This window comes from Poecilia reticulata, chromosome 15, assembly GCF_904066995.2.
Source record: "Poecilia reticulata chromosome 15, P_reticulata-male-v2, whole genome shotgun sequence".
Lineage (NCBI taxonomy): Eukaryota > Metazoa > Chordata > Actinopteri > Cyprinodontiformes > Poeciliidae > Poecilia > Poecilia reticulata.
Genome location: NC_088844.1, coordinates 30,775,921 through 30,793,291, shown reverse-complemented (window position 1 = coordinate 30,793,291; position 17,371 = coordinate 30,775,921). Strand labels below are relative to the sequence as shown.

The following is a 17,371-nucleotide window of genomic DNA, read 5'->3' as shown; positions in this document are numbered from 1 at the left end:
ATTAATGAATAATTCATTTAAGGGAAACTAAGAGGGCTAAATGCTGTCAAAGTTAGCATAAAGGATAAATGCTAAGCTAACAGTTAGCTCCACTATAGGTGGATTAGCATAAGCATGCACACCCCTGGTCAGAAACAGTTGAAGACCAGCACCAGTCGGGTTCAGGTTAGCTACATTCAGGAAGAGTGACATCACTTCCTGTTTCCTGCTGCTGCGCAATCGGTACCAGAACCGGACCGGCTTCTTCAATCCTGCAGAACCAGAACTGTTGAGAGGAGAGAATCTGCTGAACATCTGGAGGTTCTGGAGGAGTGATGAGGTCCGGTTCAACCAGAACCAGAACCACCCAGAGGTCAGTGAAGGAGGCTCAGCTACATAAAACCAGATTTAATTCATATTTCAAGTCAGAACAGGAAACAGTTTCCTGCCGATGGTGAGGAGGAACGAACCATGCAGGAGAAACAAAACCTCCGCTCTGCAGCCCACGGGACACGGTCACCGTGGTAACCATGGTAACCGTGGTAGCCGTGGTAACCGTGGTAGGCGTACCGTCAGCGGGGATGTTGGGAATGCTAACAGGAATGTTCAGACCATGAGGACGAGCCGCCGTCACGCCACGGCGGGGTGAGCCGCTCCCAGGAAGTCACTGGAACCAATCAGAACGGGTCAGAACCAAACAGAATCCGGGTCCAGTCAAACCCTCGGGATGGGATCAGAACCTACCTGAGGATGTTTGGCAGCTCCGGGCTCCTGTAGATGAACTTGTGTCTGAAGGCGAGAGCCGCTGGGAACGCCACGAACTGAACCTTACGGCCACCGAGGCTGCTGGAGCGAGACGCCAGACTGTAGAGCTGCAGGGCGCAGAGGAACTGTTCAGAGGAACTGTTCACTGTTCACTGTTCAGAGGAACTGTTCACTGTTCAGAGGAACTGTTCACTGTTCAGAGGAGCTGTTCAGAGGAACTGTTCAGAGGAACTGTTCACTGTTCAGAGGAACTGTTCACTGTTCAGAGGAGCTGTTCACAGGAACTGTTCACTGTTCAGAGGAACTGTTCACTGTTCAGAGGAACTGTTCACTGTTCAGAGGAACTGTTCACTGTTCAGAGGAACTGTTCAGAGGAACTGTTCACTGTTCAGAGGAACTGTTCACTGTTCAGAGGAACTGTTCACTGTTCAGAGGAACTGTTCAGAGGAACTGTTCACTGTTCAGAGGAACTGTTCAGAGGAACTGTTCACTGTTCAGAGGAACTGTTCAGAGGAACTGTTCACTGTTCAGAGGAACTGTTCACTGTTCAGAACTGTTCACTGTTCAGAGGAACTGTTCACTGTTCAGAGGAACTGTTCACTGTTCAGAGGAACTGTTCACTGTTCAGAGGAACAGTTCAGAGGAACTGTTCAGAGGAACTGCAGATCATTCCAGTTCCTAAACTTTCTACCTGATCATTTCTCCGTAAACGTCCTAACCAAATCATCTGGTCAGAGTTCCAGCCTGTGAAGTTCTGACCTATTTGGACCTCGTACCTTTTTGCCCAGATGGAACGGTACCACTCCGTCGTCCTCGGCGTGTAGAATCAGAACCGGACAGGAAATGTGGTCCACACTGAAACCAGACAGTAACCATGACAACCAGCACTTCCTGCGGCCGCCATCAGGGGCCGCCGCTGAACCGAACCGGATCGGTCCGACCGGACCCGACCCACAGGTTCTGGAGCCGCTCAAGCATTCAGACACAGACAAAGCTCCAGAACCGGCTAACCGGGTCAGAACCTACTTCTCGTCGCTGGCGAAGCGGATGTTGTTGGCGGTGATGGAGTCCAGAAAGAACCAGTCGAAGCCGGGCAGGAAGCGGTACACCTGAAACACACACACACTGAGACCACCTGCTGGGCCCCGGAGCCCAGGGGGCGGGGCCTGTGGTTACCATGGAGAACGGGTGGCTCCTGGCCTCCTCTCTGATGTTGGTGAACGGAGACTCCAGGATGAGAGCGTCAGGAGGACTTCCTGTTCAGACAGGAAGACGGCGTCACAGAGAGCGGGTGTGTGTGTGTGAGTCTGGGTGTGTGTGTTTCAGGGTGTGTGTGTGTGTGTGTGTTTCAGGGTGTGTGTGTCTCTGTGTGTGTGTTTCTGGGTGTGTGTGTGTGTGAGTCTGGGTGTGTGTGTCTCTGTGTGTGTGTTTCTGGGTGTGTTTCTGTGGGTGTGTGTGTGTGTGTGTTTCAGGGTGTGTGTTTCTTGTGTGTGTGTTCTGGTGGCTGGTGTTTTGGTGTGTCGTGTGTGTGTGTTTCTGGGTGTGTGGTGTTGGGTGTGTGGTGGTGTGGTCTTGTGTGTGTGTGTGTGTGTCAGTGGTGTGTGTGTGTCTCGTGTGTGTGTGTCTCTGTGTTGTGTGTGTGTCTGTGGTGTGGTGGTGTGTCTCTGTGGGTGTGTGTGTTCTGTGTGGTGTGTGAGTCGGGGTGTGTGTTTCAGGGTGTGTGTGTGTGTGTGTGTCTCTGTGTGTGTGTTTCAGGGGTGGTGTGTGTGTGTCTCTGGTGTGTGTGTGTCTCTGTGTGTGTGTGTCTCTGTGTGTGTGTGTGTCTCTGGTGTGTGTGTGAGTCGGGTGTGGTGTTCAGGGTGTGTGTGTGTGTGTGTGTCTCTGTGTGTGTGTTCAGGGTGTTGTGTGTGTGTGTGTGTGTCTCTGTGGGGTGTTGTCTTGTGTGTTGTCTCTGGTGTGTGTCTCTGTGTGTGTGTGGTTTCGGTGTGTGTGTGTTCTCTGTAGTGTTTGTTGTTTGTGTCTCTGTATGTGTGTCTCTGTGTGTGTGTGTCTCTGTGTGTGTGTGTGTCTCACCTCGCTCAGACAGCCGTCTCACCAGGTTCGTTGCGACTCTGAAACAGAAAGTTCAGATTTAGGTCCTTGAACTCATCAGGTTTACAGTCTCTGTGAGGACCAGCAGGACACGCCCCCTGCTCTGATTGGTTAGGTTTGATCACATGGGCGGAGCCAACAGCTGGAAGCAGGAAGTTCATCCCGGAACCAGAATCAGAACCAATCAGAACTGGTCCAGCTGGACCAGCACAGTGTGTGAACCTGGTTTTTATATCCTGGTGTGTGTGTGTGTGTGTGTGTGTGTGTGTGTGTGTGTAGGTGTGTGTGTAGGTGTGTGTGTGTGTGTGTGTGTGTGTGGGTGTGTGTGTGTGTAGGTGTGTGTGTGTGTGTAGGTGTGTGTGTGGTGTGTAGGTGTGTGTGTGGTTGTAGGTGTGTGTGTGTAGTTGTGTAGGTGTGTGTGTAGGTGTGTGTGTGTGTTACCCGGTTCCCAGAGAGTGGCCCCAGATGTAGAGCGGCACAGTTTCTCCATCCTCTGTCTCAGCCAATCATACATGAAAAGAGCGTCTGATGTCATCCCTCTCTGATGGTGATCCGTCTGAGTCGCCCCACCCTGGTCGGTCACACCACACACACACACACAACACACACACACACACACACACACACACCACACACACACACACACACACACACACAACAACTGTCAGACTCAATGGCGCTCAGTGTGCTTCCTGTCCGCCGTGCTGTGACCTCTGACCTCTGTAGTCGAAGGTCACCACATGGTATCCAGTGAACTGAGGACCTGAAGGAAGACAGACAGGGGTCAGGTGGTTTCCTCTCAGCCAATCAGGAGCCGTTCAGTCTTTCATCCGTACAGCTGCACCCGGTGGTCGCCGCCTCTGGTCCCTGCGTTGCCATGGAGATAGAGGATGACGGGGTGGGCAGAGCTAAAGGTGGAGCGGAACCAGTCGCCATCTTTGCCCTGAGCGTCTCTCCACATCTGAGCGGGAACCGTGTGCCTGAAACACCAGATGGCTTCAGTCAGGACACTGGCCTAGTCAAAGACCAACTAGAGATCAACTTTTGGAAAAACTGGAGACCGACTGGGGACCAACTGGGACCAGTTGGGATCAACTGGTGACCAACTGGGATCAACTGGTGACCAACTGGGACCAGTTGGGATCAACTGGGACCAGTTGGGATCAACTGGGACCAGTTGGGATCAACTGGTGACCAACTGGGATCAACTGGTGACCAACTGGGACCAGTTGGGATCAACTGGTGACCAACTGGGATCAACTGGTGAACATTTGGAGACCAACTGGTGACCAACTGGGACCAACTGGGGACCAACTGGGACCAGTTGGGATCAACTGGTGACCAACTGGGATCAACTGGTGAACATTTGGAGACCAACTGGTGACCAACTGAGACCAACTGGTGACCAACTGGGACCAGTTGGGATCAACAGGTGACCAACTGGGATCAACTGGTGACCAACTGGTGACCAACTGGTGACCAACTGGGGACCAACTGGTGACCAACTGGTGACCAACTGGTGACCAACTGGGATCAACTGGGGACCAACTGGTGACCAACTGGGATCAACTGGTGAACATTTGGAGACCAACTGGTGACCAACTGGTGACCAACTGGGACCAACTGGGACCAACTGGTGACCAACTGGGACCAACTGGGACCAGTTGGGATCAACTGGTGACCAACTGGGATCAACTGGTGACCATTTGGAGACCAACTGGTGACCAACTGGGACCAACTGGTGACCAACTGGGATCAACTGGGACCAACTGGTGACCAACTGGTGACCAACTGGGACCAACTGGTGACCAACTGGTGACCAACTGGGACCAACTGGGACCAACTGGTGACCAACTGGGGACCAACTGGGACCAGTTGGGATCAACTGGTGACCAACTGGGATCAACTGGTGACCATTTGGAGACCAACTGGTGACCAACTGGTGACCAACTGGTGACCAACTGGGACTAGTTGGGATCAACTGGTGACCAACTGGGATCAACTGGGACTAGTTGGGATCAACTGGTGACCAACTGGGATCAACTGGTGAACATTTGGAGACCAACTGGTGACCAACTGGTGACCAACTGGGACTAGTTGGGATCAACTGGTGACCAACTGGGATCAACTGGTGAACATTTGGAGACCAACTGGGACCAACTGGTGACCAACTGGGGACCAACTGGGACCAGTTGGGATCAACTGGGATCAACTGGTGAACATTTGGAGACCAACTGGTGACCAACTGGGAAACTGGTGACCAACTGGGACCAGTTGGGATCAACTGGTGACCAACTGGGATCAACTGGTGAACATTTGGAGACCAACTGGTGACCAACTGGGGACCAACTGGTGACCAACTGGTGACCAACTGGGACCAACTGGGATCAACTGGTGACCATGTGGAGACCAACTGGTGACCAACTGGTGACCAACTGGGACCAACTGGTGACCATTTGGAGACCAACTGGGACCAACTGAAGACCATTTGGAGACCAACTGGGGACCAACTGGAGACCATTTGGAGACCAACTGGGATCAACTGGTGACCAACTGGAGACCATTTGGAGACCAACTGGAGATCATTTGGAGACCAACTGGTGACCAACTGGGACCAGTTGGGATCAACTGGTGACCAACTGGGATCAACTGGTGACCATTTGGAGACCAACTGGTGACCAACTGGGACCAACTGGTGACCAACTGGGACCAACTCGTGACCAACTGGTGACCAACTGGGATCAACTGGGACCAGTTGGGATCAACTGGGACCAGTTGGGATCAACTGGTGACCAACTGGGATCAACTGGTGACCAACTGGGACCAGTTGGGATCAACTGGTGACCAACTGGGATCAACTGGTGAACATTTGGAGACCAACTGGTGACCAACTGGGACCAACTGGGGACCAACTGGGACCAGTTGGGATCAACTGGTGACCAACTGGGATCAACTGGTGAACATTTGGAGACCAACTGGTGACCAACTGGGACCAACTGGTGACCAACTGGGACCAGTTGGGATCAACTGGTGACCAACTGGGATCAACTGGTGACAACTGGTGACCAACTGGTGACCAACTGGGACCAACTGGTGACCAACTGGTGACCAACTGGTGACCAACTGGGATCAACTGGGGACCAACTGGTGACCAACTGGGATCAACTGGTGAACATTTGGAGACCAACTGGTGACCAACTGGTGACCAACTGGACCAACTGGGACCAACTGGTGACCAACTGGGGACCAACTGGGACCAGTTGGGATCAACTGGTGACCAACTGGGATCAACTGGTGACCATTTGGAGACCAACTGGTGACCAACTGGGACCAACTGGTGACCAACTGGATCAACTGGGACCAACTGGTGACCAACTGGTGACCAACTGGTGACCAACTGGGACCAACTGGGACCAACTGGTGACCAACTGGGGACCAACTGGGACCAGTTGGGATCAACTGGTGACCAACTGGGATCAACTGGTGACCATTTGGAGACCAACTGGTGACCAACTGGTGACCAACTGGTGACCAACTGGGACTAGTTGGGATCAACTGGTGACCAACTGGGATCAACTGGGACTAGTTGGGATCAACTGGTGACCAACTGGGATCAACTGGTGAACATTTGGAGACCAACTGGTGACCAACTGGTGACCAACTGGGACTAGTTGGGATCAACTGGTGACCAACTGGGATCAACTGGTGAACATTTGGAGACCAACTGGGACCAACTGGTGACCAACTGGGGACCAACTGGGACCAGTTGGGATCAACTGGGATCAACTGGTGAACATTCGGAGACCAACTGGTGACCAACTGGGACCAACTGGTGACCAACTGGGACCAGTTGGGATCAACTGGTGACCAACTGGGATCAACTGGTGAACATTTGGAGACCAACTGGTGACCAACTGGGACCAACTGGTGACCAACTGGTGACCAACTGGGACCAACTGGGATCAACTGGTGACCATTTGGAGACCAACTGGGACCAACTGGTGACCAACTGGGATCAACTGGTGACCATTTGGAGACCAACTGGGACCAACTGAAGACCATTTGGAGACCAACTGGGGACCAACTGGAGACCATTTGGAGACCAACTGGGATCAACTGGTGACCAACTGGAGACCATTTGGAGACCAACTGGAGATCATTTGGAGACCAACTGGTGACCAACTGGGACCAGTTGGGATCAACTGGTGACCAACTGGGACCAACTGGTGACCATTTGGAGACCAACTAGGATCAACTGGTGACCATTTGGAGAGCAACTGGGACCAACTGAAGACCATTTGGAGACCAACTGGGATCAACTGGAGACCATTTGGAGACCAACTGGTGACCAACTGGGACCAGTTGGGATCAACTGGTGACCAACTGGGATCAACTGGTGAACATTTGGAGACCAACTGGTGACCAACTGGGACCAACTGGTGACCAACTGGGATCAACTGGTGACCATTTGGAGACCAACTGGGACCAACTGGAGACCAACTGGTGACCATTTGGAGACCAACTGGTGACCATTTGGAGACCAACTGGAGACCATTTGGAGACCAACTGGGACCAACTGGAGACCAACTGGGGACCAACTGGGGACCAACTGGAGACCAACTGGAGACCATTTGGAGACCAACTGGGGACCATTTGGCGCCCAACTGGGGAACAACTGAGACCAACTGGGACAACTGGAGACCATATGGAGACCAACTGGTGACCATTTGGAGACCAACTGGTGACCATTTGGAGACCAACTGGAGACCATTTGGAGACCAACTGGGACCAACTGGAGACCAACTGGGGACCAACTGGGGACCAACTGGAGACCAACTGGAGACCATTTGGAGACCAACTGGTGACCATTTGGAGACCAACTGGGGACCAACTGGAGACCATTTGGAGACCAACTGGTGACCATTTGGAGACCAACTGGAGACCATTTGGAGACCAACTGGGACCAACTGGAGACCATTTCGAGACCAACTGGTGACCATTTGGAGACCAACTGGAGACCATTTGGAGACCAACTGGGACCAACTGGAGACCATTTGGAGACCAACTGGAAACCATTTCGAGACCAACTGGTGACCATTTGGAGACCAACTGGGACCAACTGGTGACCATTTGGAGACCAACTGGGACCAACTGAAGACCATTTGGAGACCAACTGGGATCAACTGGAGACCATTTGGAGACCAACTGGTGACCAACTGGGATCAACTGGTGACCAACTGGGATCAACTGGTGAACATTTGGAGACCAACTGGTGACCAACTGGGACCAACTGGTGACCAACTGGGATCAACTGGTGACCATTTGGAGACCAACTGGGACCAACTGGAGACCAACTGGTGACCATTTGGAGACCAACTGGTGACCATTTGGAGACCAACTGGAGACCATTTGGAGACCAACTGGGACCAACTGGAGACCAACTGGGGACCAACTGGGGACCAACTGGAGACCAACTGGAGACCATTTGGAGACCAACTGGTGACCATTTGGAGACCAACTGGTGACCATTTGGAGACCAACTGGAGACCATTTGGAGACCAACTGGGACCAACTGGAGACCAACTGGGGACCAACTGGGGACCAACTGGAGACCAACTGGAGACCATTTGGAGACCAACTGGTGACCATTTGGAGACCAACTGGGGACCAACTGGAGACCATTTCGAGACCAACTGGTGACCATTTGGAGACCAACTGGGACCAACTGGAGACCATTTGGAGACCAACTGGGACCAACTGGAGACCATTTGGAGACCAACTGGGACCAACTGGAGACCATTTGGAGACCAACTGGTGACCATTTGGAGACCAACTGGTGACCATTTGGAGACCAACTGGAGACCATTTGGAGACCAACTGGGACCAACTGGAGACCAACTGGGGACCAACTGGGGACCAACTGGAGACCAACTGGAGACCATTTGGAGACCAACTGGTGACCATTTGGAGACCAACTGGTGACCATTTGGAGACCAACTGGGACCAACTGGAGACCAACTGGGGACCAACTGGGGACCAACTGGAGACCAACTGGAGACCATTTGGAGACCAACTGGTGACCATTTGGAGACCAACTGGGGACCAACTGGAGACCATTTGGAGACCAACTGGTGACCATTTGGAGACCAACTGGGACCAACTGGAGACCATTTGGAGACCAACTGGGACCAACTGGAGACCATTTGGAGACCAACTGGGACCAACTGGAGACCATTTCGAGACCAACTGGTGACCATTTGGAGACCAACTGGGACCAACTGGGACGTCTCCTGTAGACACAAACTGAAACTATAAACTAAAAGCAGATTTCTGAATCCAAGCTCAGATCCAGGAAGTATCTGAAAACGTCCCGTCGTCATCATCAGGTGGAGCTTCATCTCTCAGCGTCACGTTAATATGTTCCTGGCAGAAACGGTCAGTCAGCGGCCTAATCAAATCCTAAAGACATTGTTCAGGTGAGAACAGAACCCAGGTCGGGTTCCTGCTACGACATGTCAGATTTATTAAACTGTAAGAAGCTTTTTAGGCCAATTTGAACATCTGTGAATTTAGATAAAAACCTATAAATTAACTTTGACACAAATTATAAAATAGGTAGAAAATTTATTGACTTTTAAAAACTTTCATCTACATTGACTGTTTTGTTTAATTGTGCAACAGAATATTCAGTATTTATATTTTAAATCTGAATATTTACACACTGTGACATCACCGCATCATTTTATTCTTATTTTTACTGTTTTTACTTTCAGCAGGTTTTTAATTTAATTAAACTGATTTTCCAGAGAAGCAACTTTATATTATAATAATAATAATAATAATAATAATAATAATAATAATAATATATATAATTTATATCAACTCAGTTTAGATTTCTCTGATTTAAAAACTGATCAAATCTGTAGGTTCTGAGCAGTTCTGTGTGGTTCTGTAGGTTCTGTGTGGTTCTGTGTGGTTCTGTGTGGTTCTGGTACCAGACTCCGATCTTCAGGCCCGCCTCCGGCTCCAGGTACAGGTTGTGCGTGTGGTTCAGCCCCTGATCCAGAGGTCGCTTCAGGTCGATGAAGTACGGCACCCTGACTGGAACAAAAAGCACAGGCAGGTCACATGACGTCTCTGCAGCTCGCCATTGGTCCGTTTGTTCTGCGTTATGAGAAGCAGGTTCTGATTGGTTCTGCTCAGCTGAAGCTGCAGAACTCTGATGTCCCACGTTGCCTGAAGGCAACACAGGAAACGGGAAGCAGTTCACCAGATGGATGAACAGCAGCATCGATGAAGGCCGCGCCCCATCCTGGAGCAGTGCATGCTGGGTAAAGCTTCCACTAAATGGAACGCGGCTTCATGCTGATCCAGACATCTGTCCCACATCGCCCCCTGTTGGCTGCCATGCAGCCTGGAACCGGCCAATCGGAGCTCAGTTCAAGTCCAACCGAAACTCACCGAAGTTGAGGAAGACGAGTTTGGCCTGGATGGAGGGGAAGAGCTTGATGATGAAGGGGATGGAGACGTAGACAACGAGCAGCACCATCATCATCCTCTTTATCTTTCCCAGAAGCCCCAGCCTGAGGAGAGAACAGCCAACATCAGCCGACCAATCAGGACGCGTCCAGCCTCAGCCAATCACTGCTCAGCACACAGATGCAGCCGGACAGAGTGGAGCATCTCTCCTCAGACACAATCTTTGTCTCAGGCCAGCCGGCTCAGATGGTTCTGATGGAGCGACCCGGTGAAACCCGACCCAGACTGAGCGCGCTCAGAACAGATCAATAATTCATGGAGGAAGACAGAAAGATCAGCAGGATGGTGCTGAGGAGGACCGGGTCTGGTTCTGGACCGGGTCTGGTTCTGGACCGGGTCTGGTTCTGGACTGGTTCTGGACTGGGTCTGGTTCTGGACCGGGTCTGGTTCTGGACCGGGTCTGGTACTGGACTGGGTCTGGTTCTGGACCGGGTCTGGTTCTGGTCTGGTTCTGGACCGGGTCTGGTTCTGGACTGGGTCTGGTTCTGGACCGGGTCTGGTTCTGGACTGGGTCTGGTTCTGGACCGGGTCTGGTTCTGGACCGGTCCAGTGGGAGGATCATGATGACGACATCAATGCTAAAACATCTGGTCGGTCCAGAAAGAGTTTCTGGACCGAACAGAACCCAGCGGTTCTGTTCGGATCCAACATCAGGTCACCTGAGCAGGAAGGAGTTTGCATCAGAACCAGTACTGGGCCCGACCCGTCTGACCTGGTAAACAGAACCAGTAAGCCGAGCCGGCCAGCAGCTGAATGTTTCATCAGGTCCAAACAGAACCACACAGGTTCTGATCCCTGCTGCCCGACTGATACCAGTCAGAACCGGTTCTGACGGACTCCAGAACAATGAGGGGGATTTACTGGGTCACAGCTGATGGAAGGTTCTGGTTGGATGAAGACCCTCGGCCACCAGAACCCGGCTGCATCTTACTGAGGTTAAAGGTTCTGGAGGTTCTGGTCCGTCTTCAACCAGAGGATATCAGAACCGGGCCTGACCCGTCCACATCAGAACCTTCTAGTTGGTTCTGGACTGGGGGTTCCCGGCAGGGGGCGGGGCCAAGCGGTCACATGACGCCGAGTCAGACTCCAGACTTCCTGTTCTGCTCTGAGGTCACTTCCTGTCCCAGTGAAGGTGAAGCTGCTGCTCTCAGTTTCACTTCCTGCACCGGGTCAGAACATCTGGACCTGAGCAGCCCGGGCCCGGCTCCACTGAGCAGAACCAACCAGAACCGGGTCAGGTTCATCCAGAAGGTTCTGCAGTGTCCTGGTCTGACCTGAGATCAGCTTCAGGAGGAAGAGGAGGAGGAGGAAGATCACGTGACCTCCTGAGCCGCTGAGGTCACAGCTCCGTCTGGACAGAACCGGCAGGCCCGGTCCAGATGGTCCAAATCAGCTCAGAACCGCATCTTTGGTCTGAGCGCGCTCAGTGTCAACATCAAGACTTAGAAACATGTCCTCCTGTCTCTAAACGTCCCCTGGTGTCTCTAAACGTCCTCTAGTGTCTCTCAATGTCCTCTGGTGTCTCTAAATGTCCTCTAGTGTCTCTCAATGTCCCCTGGTGTCTCTAAACGTCCTCTGGTGTCTCTAAATGTCCTCTAGTGTCTCTCAATGTCCCCTGGTGTCTCTAAACGTCCTCTGGTGTCTCTCAATGTCCTCTGGTGTCTCTCAATGTCCTCTGGTGTCTCTAAATGTCCCCAAATGTCCTCTGGTGTCTCTAAATGTCCCCAAATGTCCTCTGGTGTCTCTAAATGTCCTCTGGTGTCTCTAAATGTCCACCTGTCTCTAAATGTCCCCTGGTGTCTCTCAATGTCCTCTGGTGTCTCTAAATCCAGTCCAACCAGCTCAACAGTCTCACTGGAACCAGTCTGTCCAGTCTCTTTGTCAGAGACAGTCTCTTTGTCCTCTGACGTCCCACCCAAACTTTAAAACCTTAAAGATTTTAATCTTTTTATTTAATTATTCAGTTTATATTTTTCACCATTTTACTTAAACTCCCCTCCCCCACCTGTTTCCCCGGTGCCCACCTCCTGAACGGTCTCTTCCCCATCCCCATCCCCGGCTCCTCTCCCGGGCCCTGTCGGCCTCGGGTCGCCGGATGCGCCGCCGCTCTGCCGGGTCGCTGCTTCAGCTCCGGGTCGCTGTCCTTCTCCGCGGTCAGGGAGCTCCGCCTCCGCATCACTGGAAGCGGCAGAGAGACGGCTCGTTACCCGGGGGAAGGTGACCGAAAGCGGGGCCGGTCCGAGGTGAGGAGTCCTCGTTCTGGCCGGCGTGGGAGCGCTGAGAGGCGGCGGGAGTCAGACCGAGCGCCCGCTGGAACCGCACTGACATCCGCAGAGCACAGCTGATCAGTGCCGAAGCTGCCGCAGCCAATCAGGAGGCAGACTGCAGACCACGTGGTCAAAGCGGTGTTGCCTCCACGGTCCCTGGGGAAGCGTCGGAACAACGGCTTCCAAAACAAAACCAGCGCTGCGTTCATGCACAACTCGGAAATTTTAGTGAATTTAACGCTCATTGAAACAAATTAAGATATGAAACATGAATGTAATTTAATAAATAAGATAAATAAATGATATGTGACGCGTTTAAACAGTTTGCGTCAGAAATATTTAAACTGTTTTTATAAAGTTTATTTCCTGTTAAAATCTTCATGACACCTTCAGAGAACAAAGCGACTCCAGATCTTCCTCAGACGGTTCCTGTTGTTATCCTGAAACAGCCAGAAGGTTTCTGTTTTACCGTGTGTCCCTGAACGCCTCTCTGAGGCTGTAAATACAGCAGGTAGGTTTTCAGATTAAAAGCATGTTATAATGTAAATATGATTAAATCTCGGCTAGACGCTGATAAAGCAGGAAGTAAAATAAAACCTGTTCATCACCCAGAACTCCTGCGGGTCAACAGGAGGTCAGCTGTCCGCTGAACTTTGACCTTCAGAGATGCAGTCTCCAGGCTGACTCAGCAGCTCCCCCCAGTGTTCACAGCTCAAAGAGCAGCTGCTCGCCACCATAAAGCCGACCAATCAGGAGCAAATAAAATTTATGTTTCAGCTTTAAGACTCTAACTTTGTTGCTTTTATTGTTTCACATGTTTTGATTTTCTTCAGTACCATTTCTAATTGTTTTGGCCCATTCGGCCTTCACATTTCCTCCCGTTGCCATGGTGAATCACACCTGGTCCACAGGTTCAGTTTGTTGACCCGCTTCCTGAAACAGGTGATCACGTGACGGACCAGTAAAACGTTCATAACGAACCTCAAACCGGTTGGTTCTGTTGGGTTCGGCTGAACGAGGTTTAATTTATGAACTGAAACAAGATTTGATCGAATTTGAATTGGTTTTAACGTGCCGTGAACCGGAAGTACTGACGCAGGTGAAGTGATTGATCTCGGAGCTAAACTGATTTTTTTCATTGAGAAACATCAGCAACAACAACAAAACGTCCGTAAATCATCAATAAATCCCCGATAAATTAGGAATCCTACCCGGTAAACGTCACTGGCCTGTTTCACCACATCGCTTCCATTTGTCCCTCCGCGGCTTCCGGAGAATTACGTCACCGAGTCATGTGACCACAACAAAGCATTTTACCGCGAAGCTGCTTCTCGGCTCTCCGGGTCAGTCAGCCGGTTCTGAGCTCCAGGATGTTCTGTGAAAAAGCCATCGAGCTGATCCGGGAGCTGCACCGGGTGAGCGACGGCCAGCTGCCCGCCTTCAACGTGAGTATCCCGGGTGGATCCAGCTGGAACTCCGCCCAGAAACCTTCCGGTTTGACCGCGGATTTCAGCTGGTATAATAGTAATGTTATCAAAACAATGAGCACGGTAACGTTTTTAATATCAGATTATTTAAAATAAAGGCTCCATGGCCTTCAATTCATAGTGAATTGACAGGAAAGGGTCATGAGAGAAAGGAGGACATGCAGCAAAGGTCACCAGGTCGGGAATCGAACCTGCGACGGCCGCATCGAGGACTAAGGCCTCCATTTGTGGGTTGTGCTGAACCCCTGCGCTCCACAATACACCCAGCATCAGGTTTCTAACTGAAACGGAGCTGCTGAAGCAGTTTATCGGTTTAAGAGTTGATCGGCGGATCCATCACCTGATTGATCAGTTTCATAAATATGAGGATGAATGATGGATTGATCGGTTCCAGGAGGACGGACTGCGGCAGGTTCTGCAGGAGATGGAGGCTCTGTACGAGCAGAACCAGGCTGATGTGTGAGTAATACATTTAACACATGCTAGTTTTAAATATTAATACGATTGAAATAGCCTAATTGTAGTTTTCAGATTAATAACCTATTGACCTTTATGTTGCCTCTGGTTACAGCAGATGGTTTGCTCAGATCTTTGATCTGCTGTTTGTCTGAGTGGGAAACAATCAGAAGCTCCAGCTTCCACTGTGTTTAGATAATGGAGACAAATGGTGTTTGATCTGGGAAACAAATTGCAGGAAGTTTCTAACTTTAAAGAGGGTCAGAGAGACAGCTGCTGGTTGGATGAGCAGAGATACGCCTCATTGAATAAATTATAATACGCCTTTACTATAAAACTCTACACAGGAGGAACACATCAGATTTGCTCTGGCAAAGACGTCTTTGCTTTTCTTTATTTTTTCTTCTTCTTTTCTATTTGTCTCAGGTAGATAGATGAATGTCTGTTTTTTTTACTCTTTATTTAACATTTACATTTTTACAGTGAAACACAACACAGAACTGATTCATAGTTAGAAAGAAAACGAAAACTGGTTAACGTGATTTCTTCTTCTTTAGATTTCAACAGCAGCTTTCATCCATATTGTTGCTCTACTGCCACCTGCTGGATCCTCAAATTCTCATAATGATCCCAGTATTATTTAAAAAACAACAAATCTTCTTTTTCCCCTCAATGCTATTTAACTGATCAACAACATTCATCTATTCCCTATTAAAACTTAATTCCGTTTTAATGGGCGCTTTCTTCTTTAATTTCCCATTTTGACTTCCAATGGTTCACTTCCTGGTAAAGAGCCCCCTGGTGGTGGAAGGAAAATCCACATATAAGCCGCATGGTTCCAAGCGGATCCGGTCCGGAAAATACGGCATATGAAAAAAAAATCTGATGCTCTCTGGTATTGTTTAGAGGGCCGGACCAAATGTGGAGGCGGGCCGGATGCGGCCCGCGGGCCGTAGTTTGGGAACCACTGAGTTAAAGGGCTAAAAGGCGTAAAGACAGGAAGTCAAATTCCTTTTAGGTCATATTTGATATAAAAACAATAATATAACAGCAGAGGGCGACACAGTTACCGATTGTGCTATAAAACATAATACTGGCCCTTTAAGGGAACCATTCCCTGGTACCGGTCCAGAACTGGTTGCTCTGGTACCAGAACCGGTTGCGCTCCGTCTGACCTCCTGACCTCTCCGTCTTCTGCAGGTCGGAGGCGAAGGCCGCCGGCCGCGCTGACCTCATCCCCTCCATCAAGCTGCGCCACTGCTGCCTGCTGAGGAACCAGCGCTGCGTCGTGGCCTACCTGTAACTCCGCCCAGTCATGTGACCTGCCGGTCCTGTGACCTCTGATGCTGACCTTTGACCTGTGTTTGCAGGTACGACCGTCTGCTGAGGATCCGCGCGCTGCGCTGGGAGTACGGCAGCGTTCTGCCCGCCAACGTCCGCTTCCACATGTCTGCAGAGGAGGTCAGTGACATCACTTCCTGTTGGGGGTTTCTGCTGGCTCACCTGAAGGCTGAGAGCACCTGTGTGCGTGGTGTGTTCAGGTGCAGTGGTTTGGCCAGTATAAAAAGTCCCTGGCCTCCTTCATGCGGTCCATTGGAGGACAGGAGGGACTGGACGTCACGCAGGACATGAAGCCTCCAAAGAGCCTCTACATCCAGGTGAGTCTGACCTCTGACCTCTGACCTGCAGCCTGGCCCCACTGACCTCCCTGTGCACCTCCAGGTCAGGTGCCTGAAGGACCACGGTGAGTTTGAGATCGACGACGGAACGGTGATCCTGCTGAAGAAGAACAGCCAGGTGAGAACAGACTCCATGTTGGTGATGAGAGAAGCACGACAGTTGCTATGACGACGGTCCTGCTGGTGCTTTAATGGGATGTAACTGGGAGTACGGGGAGTGCAGCTGCTTGAACAGGAGGCCCGTGTTCTGACTCATCCTGACAGGAAGTGGTTTTTGTTCACAGCACTTCCTGCCGCGGTGGAAATGTGAGCAGCTGATTCGCCAGGGCGTTCTGGAGCATGTGATGTCATAACGTCCAGAGACAGACGGTGTCGGCTGCCATGTTTGCTTTTTTACAAATAAAGTTGTTTTTTTCTTTCCTTTGTGTCGTCACTGAGAGTTAAGTCTGTTGCCGGGCAGATTTCACAGATCCAGGTGAACATCAGCGCCTCATTTTAACCCAGAACAGGAGGTCTCACTCTGAGGTAAAAACCTAGTACCTGTACGGTGGCCTGGGGCGCCTATAGGGGGGACAGTTATGACAAGGGCCTGTGACCAACAGGGGGACCTACACAACTTAGTAATTTAAAAAAATGGGGCCCTGTCATTTACAAAATTCATTATATTGTGTTTACTAAAATTGATTTTAGCAGTAAAAATTAAATGTCACCCCTCCCAGACCAAAAAACACACATCTGCATTTGCCCTGAACCCCCCGGATCTGCATGAAATGGTTCGTCCTGCTTGAAGCTGTTCAGCAGCAGTAGAAGACGACCGACTGGCTGTTGCTATGCTGCCAAGAAAAGTTAGAAAGGCAGGTTTTCAAAGAGAGAGAAAAAAGTGTCAATTTGTAACCCAGTTTTTCTCTGAGAGGTGAGTAGACAGATTATCAACCATTTAGCATAGTTAGCTTAGCTACAGACTAGTTTGCCTCCTTTTCACTTGCATTTAATGAATTAAGGAAATAAATTGCCAACATATTCATATATTTAACTTGTACCTTTTACCACTTAACAACAGATGAGTCAGTCAGCAGAAGCTCTAACCCACGTCCCTCCTGACCCGTCT

At 50.7% G+C, this 17,371-nt stretch overlaps 2 protein-coding genes across 2 annotated transcripts; one reads left to right on the top strand and one right to left on the bottom strand.

Annotated features, from left to right (window-relative positions):
* Nucleotides 1–372: 372 nt before the first annotated feature.
* abhd12 (abhydrolase domain containing 12, lysophospholipase) lies at nt 373–13,970 on the bottom strand. The gene is given in 15 exon segments (XM_081616478.1): nt 373–646; nt 724–851; nt 1,521–1,599; nt 1,771–1,853; nt 1,921–2,000; nt 2,818–2,855; nt 3,277–3,323; nt 3,326–3,377; nt 3,379–3,406; nt 3,554–3,598; nt 3,640–3,815; nt 9,831–9,936; nt 10,297–10,418; nt 12,399–12,552; nt 13,853–13,970. Coding segments are annotated over 14 exon segments (1,173 nt in total). The 5' UTR covers nt 12,551–12,552; nt 13,853–13,970; the 3' UTR covers nt 373–609.
* LOC145555112 (DNA replication complex GINS protein PSF1) lies at nt 13,953–16,683 on the top strand. The gene is made up of 7 exons (XM_081616477.1): nt 13,953–14,086; nt 14,523–14,587; nt 15,785–15,883; nt 15,955–16,045; nt 16,126–16,242; nt 16,307–16,381; nt 16,548–16,683. Exons 1-7 carry the CDS (start codon nt 14,012–14,014, stop codon nt 16,614–16,616), a joined length of 591 nt encoding a protein of 196 aa, XP_081472603.1. The 5' UTR covers nt 13,953–14,011; the 3' UTR covers nt 16,617–16,683.
* The last annotated feature ends 688 nt before the right edge of the window (nt 16,684–17,371 follow it).

Bases quoted from the DNA above. Each gene is read 5' to 3' on its own strand.
- LOC145555112 (XM_081616477.1), top strand. From the start codon at position 14,012: ATGTTCTGTGAAAAAGCCATCGAGCTGATCCGGGAGCTGCACCGGGTG. The intron at 15,884-15,954 runs GTAACTCCGCCC...CTGTGTTTGCAG, and splicing joins CGCTGCGTCGTGGCCTACCT to GTACGACCGTCTGCTGAGGA. The intron at 16,382-16,547 runs GTGAGAACAGAC...TTTTGTTCACAG, and splicing joins TGCTGAAGAAGAACAGCCAG to CACTTCCTGCCGCGGTGGAA.